Source organism: Musa acuminata, chromosome BXJ1-4 (assembly GCF_036884655.1).
Source record: "Musa acuminata AAA Group cultivar baxijiao chromosome BXJ1-4, Cavendish_Baxijiao_AAA, whole genome shotgun sequence".
Classification (NCBI taxonomy): Eukaryota; Viridiplantae; Streptophyta; class Magnoliopsida; order Zingiberales; family Musaceae; genus Musa; species Musa acuminata.
Genome location: NC_088330.1, coordinates 44,006,125 through 44,022,482, shown reverse-complemented (window position 1 = coordinate 44,022,482; position 16,358 = coordinate 44,006,125). Strand labels below are relative to the sequence as shown.

General features: G+C 40.9%; 3 protein-coding genes and 1 long non-coding RNA gene across 6 annotated transcripts; 1 reads left to right on the top strand and 3 right to left on the bottom strand.

Annotated features, from left to right (window-relative positions):
- Positions 1-1,066: 1,066 nt before the first annotated feature.
- On the bottom strand, positions 1,067-4,801 carry LOC135671912 (uncharacterized). 2 transcript variants are annotated; one of them, XR_010512888.1, is made up of 5 exons: positions 4,024-4,801; positions 3,693-3,931; positions 1,882-2,043; positions 1,547-1,809; positions 1,067-1,468 (listed from the first exon to the last, which is right to left on the bottom strand). It is a non-coding gene; the product is annotated as an uncharacterized LOC135671912 (long non-coding RNA). The 2 variants fall into 2 exon arrangements; XR_010512889.1 differs by lacking the exon at positions 1,882-2,043 and having other exon boundaries at positions 1,094-1,468; positions 4,024-4,799.
- A 74-nt stretch (positions 4,802-4,875) lies between these two features.
- LOC103982181 (serine/threonine-protein kinase Aurora-3) lies at positions 4,876-6,734 on the top strand. Of its 2 annotated transcripts, none has more exons than XM_018825306.2 (6): positions 4,876-5,129; positions 5,234-5,476; positions 5,561-5,656; positions 5,952-6,127; positions 6,207-6,279; positions 6,390-6,734. In XM_018825306.2, exons 1-6 carry the CDS (start codon positions 4,947-4,949, stop codon positions 6,489-6,491), a joined length of 873 nt encoding a protein of 290 aa, XP_018680851.2. In that variant the 5' UTR covers positions 4,876-4,946; the 3' UTR covers positions 6,492-6,734. The 2 variants fall into 2 exon arrangements, with proteins under 2 accessions (XP_018680851.2, XP_009397292.3); XM_009399017.3 differs by having other exon boundaries at positions 5,913-6,127.
- Positions 6,735-6,983: 249 nt separating this feature from the next.
- LOC135671908 (nuclear pore complex protein NUP58-like) lies at positions 6,984-13,042 on the bottom strand. The gene is made up of 6 exons (XM_065180291.1): positions 12,526-13,042; positions 12,008-12,122; positions 8,675-9,136; positions 7,795-8,332; positions 7,328-7,365; positions 6,984-7,181 (listed from the first exon to the last, which is right to left on the bottom strand). The coding sequence occupies exons 1-6, from the start codon at positions 12,846-12,848 to the stop codon at positions 7,143-7,145; spliced, it is 1,515 nt and encodes a 504-aa protein (XP_065036363.1). The 5' UTR covers positions 12,849-13,042; the 3' UTR covers positions 6,984-7,142.
- Positions 13,043-13,748: 706 nt separating this feature from the next.
- Positions 13,749-16,117, bottom strand: LOC135671907 (CCG-binding protein 1-like). The gene is made up of 3 exons (XM_065180289.1): positions 15,785-16,117; positions 14,373-14,446; positions 13,749-14,283 (listed from the first exon to the last, which is right to left on the bottom strand). The coding sequence occupies exons 1-3, from the start codon at positions 16,017-16,019 to the stop codon at positions 13,939-13,941; spliced, it is 654 nt and encodes a 217-aa protein (XP_065036361.1). The 5' UTR covers positions 16,020-16,117; the 3' UTR covers positions 13,749-13,938.
- Positions 16,118-16,358: the final 241 nt, after the last annotated feature.

Sequence of the window (16,358 nt, the reverse complement as noted above, 5' to 3'; positions counted from 1 at the left end):
AACCCCTCCCCACCCCCCTTCTCTTCCCAAAAGCCAATCAATCTATTGCGATTTACGAGTTATCATCGATCGTTGTGGTAATCGAAGCTCGATGAGATTGCTAAGCTAAGCTTTCCTTTTTCTTCTTTTGGGTGATTTGGGATCTATCTGCAAGGAAGAAGAAGAAGAAGAAGAAGAAGAAGAAGAAAGACATGGTTGGTTGGAAGAATAAAAAAGTCATTTTATTTTTCGCTATGGCCGTACGAATCAATGGAAGAGGGGATGTTTGGAAGAAGCAGTATCGGTCGATTTTCCATTGACTGCAGTAGTATTTGATTGACTGCTACTTTTCGTCAAACTCTGACTCTACTCTCTGCCATCGGAGAGTTCTTCCGAGCGAGCGAGCGAGCGAGCGAGCGAACGTCTGTCCCCTGCTAAGAAAGAATCCACAACTTGGAATTCCACCCACGATGATATGGTGGTCTCGATTGAAACGTTGAATCGTGTTGTTGTTGTTCCCACAAAGAAGCGGCAGCAATCAGATCTCTCCAGAGTTCGGTTTCCGTCGATGTTACTGTCGGTCGTCCCCTCGACGACGAACGAGTCAAGATGATGCTTGAGAAGCAAGTCATCCCCACGAGTAGTAGATGGTCAATTTTTATGGGCATCTCGGGAGATGGGAGAAGGTATCCGAGACATGGGATGAAGGGGGGGGGGGGGGGAGTGGGTAAATGAATGGTCACTCAAGATGCGAGTTACATGGGGTCTCGGGAGGAATAAAGTAATAGATAGATAGATAGAATCTGCTCTATTCATCTCATCTCCTCCTCCGATAGATAGATAGATAGGGACAGAGGTTGGTGAACAGATTGCTAAGATTCTGCTGCGTAAAGCAGAACATTACTCAACCCCACTTGGGGATGTCCACTCATCATTTCGCTTTGGGTGTTTGGGATTCTAAAGCAAAGCAGCAACGCCAACGCCACTTTGGTTGTGGAATAAGCACAGCACCTTATAAGTAGTAAGTACACACCTTTGCTTTGCCCTGCCAATGGAGTGGAGTGCTAGATTTTTTGACATTTTAACCTTGTTCGTAAGAACCCAAAACTTTCTCTTTTGCCTTTCAAGATTTGCAATGCTTTCACAGCTTATCCTTTCATGTCAAATTTCCATGTCCTCCTCGGAGGTGTATCCATGTACAGACAGAGTCACAACTAACAACAAAGATCGATGGCCTTCTCAAGGTTAAAATGTCACTCGGATCGATCCCACCACTAGTCATATATAAGTATTATGCTCCAGGTTTATCACTGTCCAGGTCATGGATGCTAATTTCCTCTTTCTGATTCATGACACAATGCAGAAACATCCAAGTATTCGACTTTGCAGCAGAGCATTAGCTTCGTGTTCGAGCGTAAGCAAGAATTTCCAAAGGCAAATGCCCAATCCATTATAAACATTAGGCAGCTGAGATTACTTGCTCTCCGATCTGGAGAAAGGCATGGACGGAAAAGATCAGCAAAGTAAGTTATGTTTGGACTGGTAAGTTATTATTCACAAGATTTACCAATGTGAATATGGTGCATGATGATGATGATGACGAGACTGCATGATGAATTGGAGTTCGTAGTAGCTGTTGAATCCGGAAAAAGTAGAGTCAGTCTCCAAGTTCCTGTCCTCCCACTTAGTTCAAACTGATGGTTTCCTTCTTCGGACTGCAGCGAGGATGATATCCAAGATTGTATCCAATTGGGATCAAAGAATCTGCTGATGGTTTCCATGAGGTCCCACTTCGCATGGACCGACTTCCGCATGCTCCCTCATCGATGCCTATCAGCCATAAAATTAATTAGACTAATGGATTCATTCATGACGAGAATGAAAACTAAAGCAATGGCTCACATCTTGGACTAGGGCCAGAAACGCAACAGCCTGTCCTTTGATCCCTTGCTATGATGGCATCACAAATGGACAACCAAACAAGAATCTGACACCACCGGTGAACTTTGCCAAACACAAATCATGCGTAGCTTTTTTGAATTATGAAAACAAGAGCTACATAATCTGAGACATTCCGTGTAAGTTACAAGATGGATCTATATTTTACTACAAAAGATGCTGAAACATGCTGAAGGTTATATACAAACCATAAACTACATTTTGTGTCAACTTTGTACTTTTTCATGGGCCATAATAATTGAATCTAGTTTTTCAATAAGAAAAGGTAGCTTCCTAACAAGCTTTCAAGCAGAGCATAAATGGGAAATATTGCGAGCGAGAACACTGACGATAATGAAAAATGAAATTTAATGCAAAGATAATGGATTGATAAATTCACAATCTTCCTAAATAATGGAACTAGTAACTAGTGTGTCTACAACAATATCTGAAAAAAAAAAAGCAGAGAATAAAATTCTTTTTCTAATCTTGCTTTAAAATTTAATCAGATTCTATTTTGCTGCAGCTACCAATACAAATATGTTCATTTTCGGTGCACAAGAATTTCAAAGGTTCATAAATATGAGCAGAACATATTGAATTTAGAAAAGATGACAAGCAGTTGGTATTTAACAGACAAAGTTGGAGAAACCGAACAAAGAGTTCGCTTAATTCTGAGCTTACCACCATTCATCATCTGCATCATATTTGATGACAAGTTGTCAATAGGTTCTGCCCCTGTGAAACAGAGGAAATGACAGGGAAGCTTCGAGACAGCACAAATATTTGGACAAGTTATCCAAATACTTGAACTCTTTCTCGTGCTCTCTGAAATACTACCTCAAAATTTAACCAGTGGTCTCTCGTTCTCCTCGACCATCTCCATTTCAGTAGCCGAACGATGCAAAACAAACCACCATATTTTAGCAACCAAACAGAGCTAAAATACATTTACTATCGTTGCTCGTTTCGTCATAAACCGAGATTTCCAACGGAGAAAATTGTCAGTTATGATCAAAAATTGGTCTCGAGCACTTTTCCTGCTAAAGCTGCACCTAAAATGCATTTGTCTTGCATAACAGCCAATGATCTACCTAAGCATCCTTAAAGTGCTGATTAGAAAATTAGCTCAATATTTCAACATTAGAACTCTATAACTGAGAAATTTAGTAGTTTAGTACTGCTATGCAGAAAGACCAGAAAGCAATTCGACAGTTCAATCTAATGAACTGAAATGTTTGAGAAGTTAGAGTTACACTTGGACATAATTTTCCATTTTCATGGATTATAGAAAAGTTTTGAAGGTGCATCCCACTGTTTTCTTTGATGAAACCCCTCCTACAGACAACATTCCTCTTATCAGCAGGATTCTTTGACAGAAAACAAAATAGTTTAAGATATTACTCACATCAACTGCAAAAATAAAGGGGAATAGTTTAACATATTAAAACTGCAAATAAAACAACATGAAAAGTGAAATGATACCACATATTGCTTGACATTGAATTGCACCCAGAGGTCAGTTTCACTGCATGAATTTTTATGCTACTATACCTATGAAACATGATGCTTCATGATAGCATCTGGTTATCATTTTCCTGAAGTTCTCTATATGAGTTTAGACAAGTCATCAAGAAGTTATGACAACGATTACCAAAATAAGAATGACCAATGCCAAAGGATCATGTTCTTAACAAAATTGATGTATTCCACTATGGTAAGAATGATCTACTCATAAGTTATTCCACTTACAGTAATATAAAGAAAAAAAGTACCTGTTGCTTACACCATAAAGAGATAAGGCATCCATCTATAAACAACAGCCTATAAGGAAGCTTCAGGTGTCACATTAGGCCCTTTATACCACAAATATTAGCCAAACAGTCCTCCAAAGACCACCATTAGCAAAGTGAGGAATCAATAACCGGCCCCAGTATGGATAATATGGGCCAGGCAATTTGAGTAATGTGAAGAAGCTCACAATCAGAAACAAATACCAGGGAAACCCTTCTTCCTGAGAAAGGCAACCAATTGTAAGAAGCACACCAGCATACGAAGCAACGCTCATGAACTCTGACAAAAGTAAGTGAATCGAATATCACACACCTTGAGATCTGACAGAACCTCCTCCGCTGTATTCTTAAGAACCCCAGCAAGAGTAAACCCGACAATGAATGGAATCGGTATCACACCCATCTTTCTATCATGGACACAGTATGACATCTCGCTGAGGCATGCCACAGCTAGAAGAGGCACGCTGAGATATCGATATCACTTTCTTCCACGGAAAGCTTTTAATTGGTTGAGGAAATCCATCGAACAACTTACGGATGGGACCCATAGTTAATCTCGTCGAACCATCAGAACCTCCAGAAGCTGCTGCACTCATCGCAAGCGGAACGAGGCATATCCCGCCATCAGACCTGGAAAACCCACGAAGTCCGGTCGTCAGACATTGGTTTGGCATTGGCCATTGCACCTGTTCCAGCAGAGATAAACGGAGTAAGAGTTAGTGGAGATAAAGATTAAAACTTCGAAGCACGTGAGCCACAGGAAGCGAAGAAATCGAAAAAGGAGAGAGACATTTTAGATGCAAGAGATTGGAAAAAGAGTGAGCGAGGAGGAGCTTCCCGTGGATCTGGGAAGAGCAGCGGAGGGATTTGGCTTCTGAGCTGCTACGCTCGACGAGGGGAAAGGAAGAGTAGGCAGGGGAAGGCGGAGCACGGGAAGCGGAGAAGCCATCGCCTCGCTAACTGGCTGAGACTCGAAGAACCGATCTCTCCAACATCTTTATGCCATGGGAGAAGGTGGGGCGTCGAGGTAATGATGGATCGCTTATTCCATGGAGCGGAGATATCCCCGGCGTGTACAAGAAGAGGATATCACATTTAGCGAGTGCCGTATCCCATATGCCAAATACTTGGGCGGCTTTGTTACATAGCTTTATTATCGGGTCGGATTATAATCGATAACAAGAGGGTAATCGGGTCAATTGGTGCCCGATATCCGCTTCATCATCCCCAATTTGAATGCACACCTCCCGCTCCTGTTGTCGCTCTCGATTCCGAAGCCCTCGCTGCGCTCATCCGCAAACCCATCGATCGCGTCCTCCGATGGCGGCCAAGGAAGAATGGAGCATCTCCGATTTCGAAATCGGGAAATTCATCGGCGAAGGAAAGTTCGGCAAAGTCTACCTCGCGAGAGAGAAACAGGTTCGATTCGATCCTGGCCACCACCCTCTAATCCTCCCGTTCCTTGCGAAAGATCCCTTCTTTCTCTCCCTGATGCTTTTCTTGGCGTCGAAATCGGTGGTCAGAGTGGATACGTCGTGGCACTCAAGGTGATCTTCAAGGCGAAGCTGGAGAAGTACCGATCGCACGCCCATCTCCGGCGGGAGATCGAGATCCAGCACGGCTTGAACCACCCGAACGTCCTCCGCCTCTTCGCCTGGTTCCACGACGAGACCCGCGTCTTCTTGGTCTTGGAGTATGCGGCGCGGGGCGAGCTCTACAAGCTCCTCAAGAGCCTCCACCACTTCTCCGAGAAGCGGGCCGCCACGGTGAGTGATGTTCTGATTGCGGGAAACAGTTACAAGGTGGGGTTTTGAATTCATGGATAACAGTAGGGTTTTGCGGATTGGTAGTATGTATCGAGCCTTGCGGGAGCGCTGGCGTATTGCCACGAGAAGCATGTGATCCACAGGGACATCAAGCCGGAGAACCTGTTGCTGGATATTGAGGTGTGCGCACTTCTCCTCCTCTAATTGGGCGTATTGCATCTGGTCTTTTGTCCTTCTTCATCTTCCTCCTTGTTTTAACCGGTCAAAAGTTGTTCTTGCCTAACACTATACTATCGATCGAGTGGTCAGGGTCAGGGTGATGATTTGGTTCAAATTTTAGGTTCCATCTTATGAACTCTGTTTTGATGGGGATAGTGAAAACAGAGAAGATCGATAGATAGATCGATCTCAATAGCTGTGTCATGAAAATTGGCAGGGTCGACTAAAAATAGCAGATTTTGGGTGGGCGGTGCAGTCGAATGCAAAGAGGCACACCATGTGTGGTACCATCGACTATCTTGCCCCAGAAATGGTAGAGAAGAAGGAACATGACCATGCGGTTGACAATTGGACTCTGGGCATTCTCTGCTATGAGTTCCTGTATGGGGTCCCACCGTTTGAAGCCGAAGACGAGTACGGTACATTCAGGAGGTAGGGTTGTCGGTAACTCTTCCTCGTGCTCTCTGCTCTCTGCTAAACATTATTACAGTGAGTAGAATCTTTGAAACAGGATAATGAAAGTTGACTTGAAGTTTCCTTCCAGTCCTGCTGTTTCTGTTGAAGCCAAGGATCTTATCTGCAAAGTAAGCTGTGTTGGTCGTCGGGCTTTCCGGATTTCTTTTGGCAAGAAGAAAAAAGTTTGGGCCTTCGGGGTTTCTGACGTCGTCTTTACTTGGTTTGGATTTTGTTGTAGCTACTGGTGAAGGATTCATCCAAGAGGCTGTCTCTTCAAAAGATCCTGAAGCACCCTTGGATCGTCACGCATGCAGATCCATCTGGCAGTTCCTGCGACTGAGGTGAGGTGGGAGTTGCTGCGACTGAGGTGAGGTGGGAGTATTCCAAAGGGCACGGATATACATCAACAATCGTAGAATTCATCAGTGCTTACATCTCTGTTTCTGAACCAGAAGATGTGATCCATATCAACCAGCAAATCTTAATAATCGGTTGGTCAAAAAGCATGTATCTCAACACTCTTTCAGGATTATGCAGCTGGATGTGTATGTATCACCAACAAACAAACAGCTGCCCCTTTGGCACTTCTCACATTGTGTGCTTTCCTGTGTTCTCTGATCAAATGTGATGTGGACTAATTCCTTGCAATCGAATTGTCTTAATGCCAAACCTCAGCCAATTAATCTGATTGTCTTAACAATTTTATAAGAATATACTCAACATTCTTCCTCAGTCACAGGATACCAAGACAGCTAACACCACCAAAGCTTCAATTATACACATTCCAAGCCAAAACCGCACAAAGCTAAAGAACAATGTACACCGACTAAAATGATTATGCATTAGAAGACTCACTTGATTTACTAATTAAAATTCTTAGTCCAAAACATCTGCAAGGAGTTCCACATCACTGGCCTGTTTTAGGGCATACAACAAATTCCTTAAGCAAACGGTTTGTGGATTACCAGCTTGAGTTATGGCATACATACGACTAACGCCTGCTGGTGCGAGTCTTTGGCCTGGATGATTTCTGCAAATAAACAGTGATGATGGAAATAAGACATTAAAGAAAGAAAGAAAGAAAGAAATGGGGAACAAAATACAATTGCATCCGGTTGCTACAGTGAGCACACGCGTAATACTACAAGATTTATTGATCGACAACATTGTACTCACAGATGGACCAAAGCTAGCACCCGAACCGATTGCAGCACCTAAAGGTATGAAAAATAGCCATGTTAAACACAGAAGAAAGAGTGTATGAAAAATTTTACAAATGAACTGTAGAATAATTGAGGCACTGATTTAACGTGCACCAGGTGTAAGACAAGTTCGAGGTGACAAAATTAAAGTCGATCATCGCATACTCAATTGGCAAATTAAAATTTTCAGATTGCCCATGGCATATGCAAGAATAAATTAATATAATATGGTTTAGAAATATTAGTGCGACTCCTGAAAGAAACAGGAAACAAATTGAATGATAAATCTGTATGGAATATTGTGTAGAAAGCTTAATTAATAAACCAAACTAAGATAGCCATTTAAATTGGCTGCTATTAGACACTTATTGAGCACAATGAGTCTTATATTTTAAATAATAAGGTTACAATAAATATTCAATGACGATATTTAACTCGTACCTGTGGCAGTCAGTGTGGGAGTGGAGAACAGTGAAGAGCTACCGGCAGCAGGGGTGGATCCAAATGGAGTGCTAGTTGCAAACCCTGATGGAGTCTGAGTGGAACCAAACAGAGATGCAGAGGGAGTTCCAAATGGTGTTGACTGAGGTGAAAAGCCGGAAGAACCAAACAAGGCTGAAGGAGCAGAAGCTGTAGGAGTTGAAAATAGGGAAGAGGAAGAGGCAGCAGGAGCTGAAGATGGAGTGCTAAACAATGAAAATCCACCACCAGAAGATGCGGCTGAAGGGGCTCCAGATGGCTGCAGAGTGCTTGACACAGGTATTGCTGAACTAACAAAGGCACCAGAAACTTGAGTAGTTGATTGTGCAGAAATTGCTGGTAAATGCAATGTTGGGTGAACTCTTCTAGCAGCAGCTTCTTGTTTAGCTGCTTCTCTTCTGTTGGCCTCAAGAAATGGATCATTCCCATCACCACGTCGACGCTGATCAGCAAGATATGCTGTCTTCATAGATTCAACATACTGGTGAAGGTTCTCTACCTGCATTCCACGACATGATTGACAACTTTAATACCAAAATTAAAGTAATTCAAAAGAGGAGAACGCTAGTGGCCACCAGTACTGTACTGACAAATCATCCAATTATAGATACTGAAATCAATAATATTTATACATTTCTATTATATGAACCATCAACCATCCTGTCATGAGAGCTTGATATATTCTAGTATTCTACACAAGTTTTTCTTCTCTGTAGTCATATAGAAGAATATCATATATGGCTGACATGTAGTACAAAGCTATATAAAAGTTAAAAAATGCAAGCCTTGATACAATGATGAGGCATCCTGAACACTATAAGGAACAAATTTGTCATCTAACCTTGGCAGCCACATGAATGAAAAAATCATGGACATTTGATATGACTTGCGGTAAAGCTTCCAGAGAACTTGAAGACATTTTGCTAGTATCCATCATGACTAGTTGTTCTACTTCTTCAATCCATTGGCAACACTCGGTGAGATATTTCTCAAATCTAGCAACTGTATGCTCCATAAAAATAGATGGTCTTTTTGGAAGCCCACTGTAAAAATCAAAAACTGGAGCTACAGAGCCAGTAGCTAGTTGATTAGTTGGGTTGGAAGCGATTCCTGATCCTGTATTCTGACTTCCAGATGCAACATTTGTAATAGCTGGAACATTCTGACGATGAAACTTTGGCCTCAGCATCATGTATGACCGAATAGCAAACTCTGTGTCCCACATCATTTTGTTCACAGAGGCCATTAATTCTTGGATTGAAACCTTTTCTCTTTCCATCACGGTACTGATTACCCCAAGTTCCTACAGATCAAATCAAGAATCATTAGACATCCTTTAATGTACAAAAAGGATAAGCAAAGTAGCATAAAGAGACAGTAAAACGTTCCGATATAATGAAATAATGGTTGGTAAGGGTAATGAAAAGCAAGAAAAATGAGAACCTAAGTGTAGGGTTTCCAAATTGCATACAATTTTCTCATCCTCAAGAGAACATCAGCTTAAGCATATGCAAGATTTGTTTACAATGATCATTTCAGAATGGTGCCTAAATAAAACAGTATACTTGTATTGAGAAACCCAATCTTTGATTTCATATCTACATAAAAGGAACTACAATATATTATAATATTCAACATCAATACAGTTTTAACCAAGGTTCGTAATTTCGTATCGTACCGGAGTATCAAGCTTAGCTAGGTACGGTATGGTATGAGTATATCGAGCAGTACACTCTAGCGTATAACTGGTGTATATATATATATATATATATATATATATAATAAAGTTAAAAAATAAAAAAAAGGGCAACGTCGTCGAGGCGACGTCGCCTCGTTTCCTCTCCCACGAAGCTGCCGAGGCTTCTTCTCCCCGCGCGGATGAGGAGAAGTCACCGACAACGCCGAGGCCTCATTGCCTCAAACAAGGAGGCAACATCTCATCTGCGATGTCCGACGACGGATCGGGATTGTCGAGGAAGAGCGACGCCAGATCTCCAAGGTCTCCCTTTTCTTCTCCCTCTTCTTCCTTCTCCCTAGAATAATACTGCCCCATAATGGGATTTCGACTGTTACCGACTGATTTCGCGTGGTAACATGGCAGAAATATCCCCAATCGACGGTACCTCCCGATAGTGGGTGGTCCGTGCAGGCCGGTACGTACTGCCCGATACGGGTGGTATCATTTGAAATTAAAAATCTTGGTTTCAACTATAACTCATGGAGAGTAAGGAAAGTAAAACAATAGATCCATGCACTCCCTCTTCATGCTTGCCCCAGCATCATCAATCTCGAAAACAACAACATGAGTTCCCAAATTGAACAAACATAGAAAACCCATGAAAAAAGGAAAAAGGAAAAAAAAAAAAAAAGAAACAACAAATGAAACAAAATAGAACAATGGCTACCACCCCTTTTAAGTTGACCTCAATGCACAAAAATATTAAATCAGTATTGGACAACTATATGGACTGAAATTGAGATTCAATGCCATAGTATCTGACCAATCATTTAATAAAATTGGAGTCTGGTTAAGTATCTAGCTTGTTCAAGTGAGTCATTGCAAGACCAAAACTCAAATGGGTTTGCATGTGGGACAAGTATTATGTATCATTAGCAACGAATATCGTATTAAACCCAGTTTGGCATCGGTGTTAAAAAAAGGTATATTTCTGGTACTGGCAGGTCCTTATCAAATAAAAATAATATTAGAGGAGAAAAATAGAAACATGGAAAAATTATGGAGAGGAAGAAAAAGCAGGGGCACAAAGCCAAGCTCCACATTTAACCTTTATATCCCTATATAAGTTAGGAAATCAAATCCTATTCCTTAGCTTTAGAACTGATGGACCACCCAAATGAATCCCTAGCCTGGAAATTACCCCTTCCTCTTGCATACAAAAGAAACTGTAATAGAGCTTTGGATCAACCGAACATTGTGCTCCCACAGAATCTTGTGATACACAAGTTTTTTTAATTTTTATTCACTTTTGGCAAATGGCTGTATTGAATGACTGTCCTTGAAGCAATTTTTTTCCTCATTTACAGTATACAAATGATAGTTTACAATAATCCCATAATGATCTACTGAACTGCTTTAGTAAACTATAATTTCATAAGATGTCAAAAAATGCAACAGCAGTTGTGTACATCATCAACTCATGTAGATGATATAGATTTCACAAATAAGCATACTAATTCTTGTGAACAAACAAAATTCAACAAAAAGGAGATGTATCATATTAATCACTCATAAGAACAGTAAATTCACTTTGTAAAAAAAAAGTGAAGATTTGGAACAAAAAGTACTTGCAAATAAGATGTTTAAAAAGGGAAAACAGCTGAACATATGTAATCATTTTAATCATCAATTGGTTGTATGTCTACAAAAGAGACCTTGTTTTATCGTGATATCAACCTATGGTCTAGACTTAAAAATAAAAAACTATGGTTTAGACTTTAACTTGTGGAGCCATTAGTAAGTCTCATCCAGAAAGAAACTACTATATTAAAGGAAGCTTCATTAAGTACTTCAACAAAAATTGTAAGACTGGTAGAATAGAGTGGGTCAAAAGCAACAGTCATTTTATGAGAAGACATAAGACAAAAAAAACTCTTTTGTCTCCACGCTCACCTCATCAACCAAAAGAAAAAATTGAGAATGAAAATAAATCCTGGGAAGGTTTTCCAAACATTGCTTAGCGAAAGTTCAGACTGAATAGGTTAAGAAACAGACAGATCAATTGATATTATATTCACTTGTTATGTTAAAAAAAATTGCTTTTGGTATAAAATATACAAGAGCAGCATCAATAATTGGCTGCCTCCAATCAATGTAGTTAATGCAATATGTATCTTTGTTGTCATTTCTTATCACCAACATGCCTTGACATGGCAATCACTAAATAATGGTGCCATACCATCACTAAACATACTTATGAAACATCTAGCGTATACATAACACTTCCAACAAAGATGTATCACATCAACCCACCTACTACTGGCCAAGCTAAAGATGGACAGAGAATAATGATTAAAGTTATGGAAAATACACTTTTTGATAAATATAAAGAGTAAGATAATGCAGGAGAATAAAAATGGGGTACAGATGCATTTAAAATATAAAATGTCTGAGAGCTGCAAAGATATGTTAAAACAGGATAGAGAAGAACTAAACCTGAATGATTCTACTGGCAGTGAGCTCAAAACTGTCACCTGATATTGATGAATCATAGAGTCGACTGCACTGATCCAACCTCTGGCTCTCATCCTTGTACTCGAGAATCCGCACCCTGAAGAATGGCTTTTCACATGTCAGTATCTCGTAAGAAATAAAATGGAAGAACAACCGATCTATAGACGTCGAACCTCCACTAGCATTAGCCAAAAATGAATAGCCAGTTATAACTATATCACATGATTGAAAAAATAATCTAAAATGAATTAGTATACCATAGAAGGAGGCAAAGAAATCGACGATAGTCATCGATATTCTCTCTCAGACTAAGTAAATATAGATAGGAAAAGGATAACAAATAACAAAAAAGGAACCAACATTGTAGAAATACGCATATACCAAATCAATAAATCTTAATATAAAACATCATTTTTTGTGGCTGAATCGCACTAAATCCTTCATCGAAACCCTAACAAAAAAAAAGACAACCAAAAAAAGAGGAGGCAAAAAACACATACTCGATCAGCATAAGAAGCTTCTGCGAGTCAGGGTGCAGATCGTCCCACTTGGTATTATACCCTGCCGGCGCCCTATCCTTCGTATAAAGCAACAACTGCTGCTGCGGCGCAGCAGCCGCCGCCTGCTGCGGTTGCTGAAACTGAATATGCTGCTGCGGCTGCAACTGGAACGGCGACTGCTGCTGCCCGACCGATGAAAACAGCGAGTTCTGCTGCGGCGGTTGAGGCGTTTGGAAGAGCGAAGACGGTTGTTGCGGGGTCTGGAACGGCGAAGGCTGCGGCTGCTGTAGTTGGGGTGGTGGAGTATGGAAGGAGAACGCCATCTGCGCTCTTCCACGGGCCGATGGTTCCGCCGCCGGCCCCACTTACCGGCGACGGTGCAGCGTCGCCGCGGGGTGATGAGACAGGGATAGCGACTCTATCAGGATCCCAATTTGGGGCCCGAGGTTTGATTTGGCCACGAGGAGGGTTTCAAGTTAGGAATTTGCGAGCCTCACCGAACCGCAAGAAGAAAACCCTACGCCGCCGCTTTGAAGGCACGAATCCGGGTTTTGTCAGGGGCATATTGGTAAATATACTGAATCTTAAAAATAGGAGTTCTTGGATAATTTTAAAATCATAAAATTCCAAGGTTCAATGATTTATAAATAATTATATATCTGAAAACTAAGAAAAAGAATCCCTATTTGTAATTTGAATTATATGTAGAAATTCAAGTCATAATTGCTTCTTATTTGCTTGATCTATAATACAGAAAAGAATTAGTCTCTCTCTCTCTCTCTCTCTCTCTCTCTCTCTCTCTCTCTCTCTCATCTCATGGGCCATTTAGGCTCATGAAATGAGAAGGTGGATAAGTCTTTTGAGTCGAATTGGTACAGAACTTGATACCTGGCAATTAAGTAGGGTTCAAGATAAAAGCTTGATGAGACAAAATTGCATGCTTTATGCTGTCAAGAACTGCTTGAAAAAACAAGCATGATGAGATAGATGCATGAACAATTGATCCATCATCAATTTTCACATTTCCTCCATCCATTTAAACAGGATAAGGAGGGCAGTTTATTGAGACGAATACCTTTAAATGATAATGATTCAGGCTTTCTAGTTCATGAGGTGTGAAGAAACCATACCTATTGTCACTTCAGCAGCTACTGCATGAACCATAAAGACAGGAAAAAGATGCAAACAGAAACCTTTTGCAGTGATTTTGAACAACTTGCATATATCAGATGCAATCCAAATCTATGCCCAGTTAAGTGAAACAAAGGTCTGTAGCTGTTCGACTACATAACACACATGGAATGATGATGAAACCACACTCCAAGATGTTCAACAACTTCATATATGCCACTACATTAGGTTGTCTGATATGTACATATATTCTATAGTTCAGCTACCAGTACCACAAACAATTCAATCAGTCTCATGGTCTGGGGGTGGTGTGTACCAAGCAGGGAACTTCCCTTTGCTTCTGAGTAGTCTGGTAAAAGGAGAATCCGGCATTCTGGCCCTTTCGGCTTCTTCAAGCTCTTCCTCGGTCGGAGGCAATCCGTCGGGAACAGGAAAAGGTCTCTCTCTTTGAGGGCATGAGGTCACAGGTCTCTCTCTTTGAGGGCATGAGGTCACAGGTTTCGGTGGTTCGGTTTCTTTTTCTTTCTTCTTTAGCATTGCTGTGATGCCATGCAAACAGTCAATCAGCATCTTGATTCCACCAACCTGCCTCACCAGCTTCTCCACATCTTCTTTTGGCCATTGTTGCTGCAATAAACCAAAGAAAAGAACGAGTGAGGAGATGTAACAGAGCGTAGCATGCTAACGATGGACAATTCTAATCCAAGAACACATACTTCAAGATCCTTCAGCTCAAAATAGGCCCTCCAACAGCTATAGCAATCATCACCTTCAAGTGTTGTGCAGTAATCTGGAAAAATTAAAAAAAGCGACAGATATTAGTATGCCAAAAGATGGATGCACCTTCCAAGTCAAATCAAACAAAACTGAAACATCCCTTTCACCAATGAATGAAGAAATAGAAACGGAAGTTGAGTAAAAAGATGGTCAGGTAATATATATATTTCAAAGAAATACACATAATGGAGGACTACCAAAGGCCTAAAGCTTAAATGAGACTGAATCGGTCGTTCCTTTTTTATTTATCGATGAAATGCATGAGCAAAGAATATGTAGCACCCCAGCTTATGGTTTGCAAAGATGACAGACTCAGAACTATTGTAAAATAGGATGGTTTGCAAATCTAGAAACACATCTAATGTATGATGCATGCATGATAATGATTTTAAATGGTATCGATTAAAATAGAAGACATGCTCAGAAGATGCGTATGAGAAAACACACAAATAAATATCACTTTTATTTCATATTTAACTAAGCATATTTACTGGAGAAGCCAGTAAATACTTGAAAATAGAAGTATTATGGAATTTCCATCAACCATTTTGATACTTCTAAATAGTACAATGATGGGAAGAGAAAAGGGTAAAGAACCTCTGAGAGATGGTATTCTTTTTTATCATATTGAGATAGAGCACATGGATGAACTCAACCAAATATAGCCAACACATCACAAAAATAGATGCAGAATCAGAAGATGAAGAAAAGGTGGCTAGTGCCAAGAAGAAGAAAAAGGATATCAACAGGCCCATTCTGGTAAAGATCAGAGAGTAATATGGGTTTATATGACAAAAATCAGCCAGCAGTACACGCTCTTATTGCACATCTCCTGAGCTTTTGGTATACAATCAGTGAAGAACAACTTCAATTTTATGCTACATATGGATTCCTCAAAGATAATATATTACAATAAAGCTAATTATACATGAAAAACAAGTTGGAATTTCCGACTTTACCAACAAAATGCATACAAGCAGATGCAGTTCAATGGCACGAATTGATGCAAATATAAGGCCAGGCCTACAACCATGTCACTTAGCTAATCAATATCTTTTTGGCTCGAGTCAGTGATCAATAGACACCATTTACCAAATCTTTGTCCTGGAGCTTAGCTCGTTGTCCGTTGACATCAGACCTTCTATCGAAACTCTCATCTCAATCCCCATAATCTACAATCTTTTACACGACAATTAGCAGTAGCAAAAGGGCTATCTATGCCTAAACACCATCTATCAAAAATCACACCATCATCTTTACGACCAAGAAAAATCTTTTCTTAGCCAAGTTCATGATCCATATTATCAAAGAGAAACAAGCCACATAAATCAAAGATCGAACCATCACATACCGGAGATCTCGTTCTCGATCTGCTGCAAGAAAGGCGGATCCTTTAACCAGCGTTCGAAGCGGCTCCTGCTGAAAGGCTTGAGCTTGGGGATGGACCCGTGGCTCCGCTGCGCGTCGCAGACGACGATCGACCTCGGCGCCAGCCTCGACGACGAGAGGCCAGCGGCGGCGGTCTCCCACACGTAACCCGGCCTGATCTGGAGCGGCGGAGATTGTAGAGCGACCGATCCGAGCATCTCAATCTTTCAATTCCTCCTCTTCTCACCACCAAGTTTCGATCTTCTGCAGCCCCTCTTCTAGGCGAAGCCGAGTCTCATGCAAGCAAAACCCGAAAGCGAGAGGAGATCGGATAAGGATAACCAAAGGAAGTATCTTTAAAAATGTAGACTAACGATACTTCGTCAGTTACCCCCAGAAAAGAACCTCAGAGATATGAAGCATGTCATGAGGTGACGTGTAAACAGGTACGGTGATGGGTACGAAAAGATGGGTGTGTTTTCTATCTTCGAATTTTTATAATCAGGTCCGAAGGAGATAGCCGTAATCTGAGCCGTCGGATTCGCGTTCGATTGGGG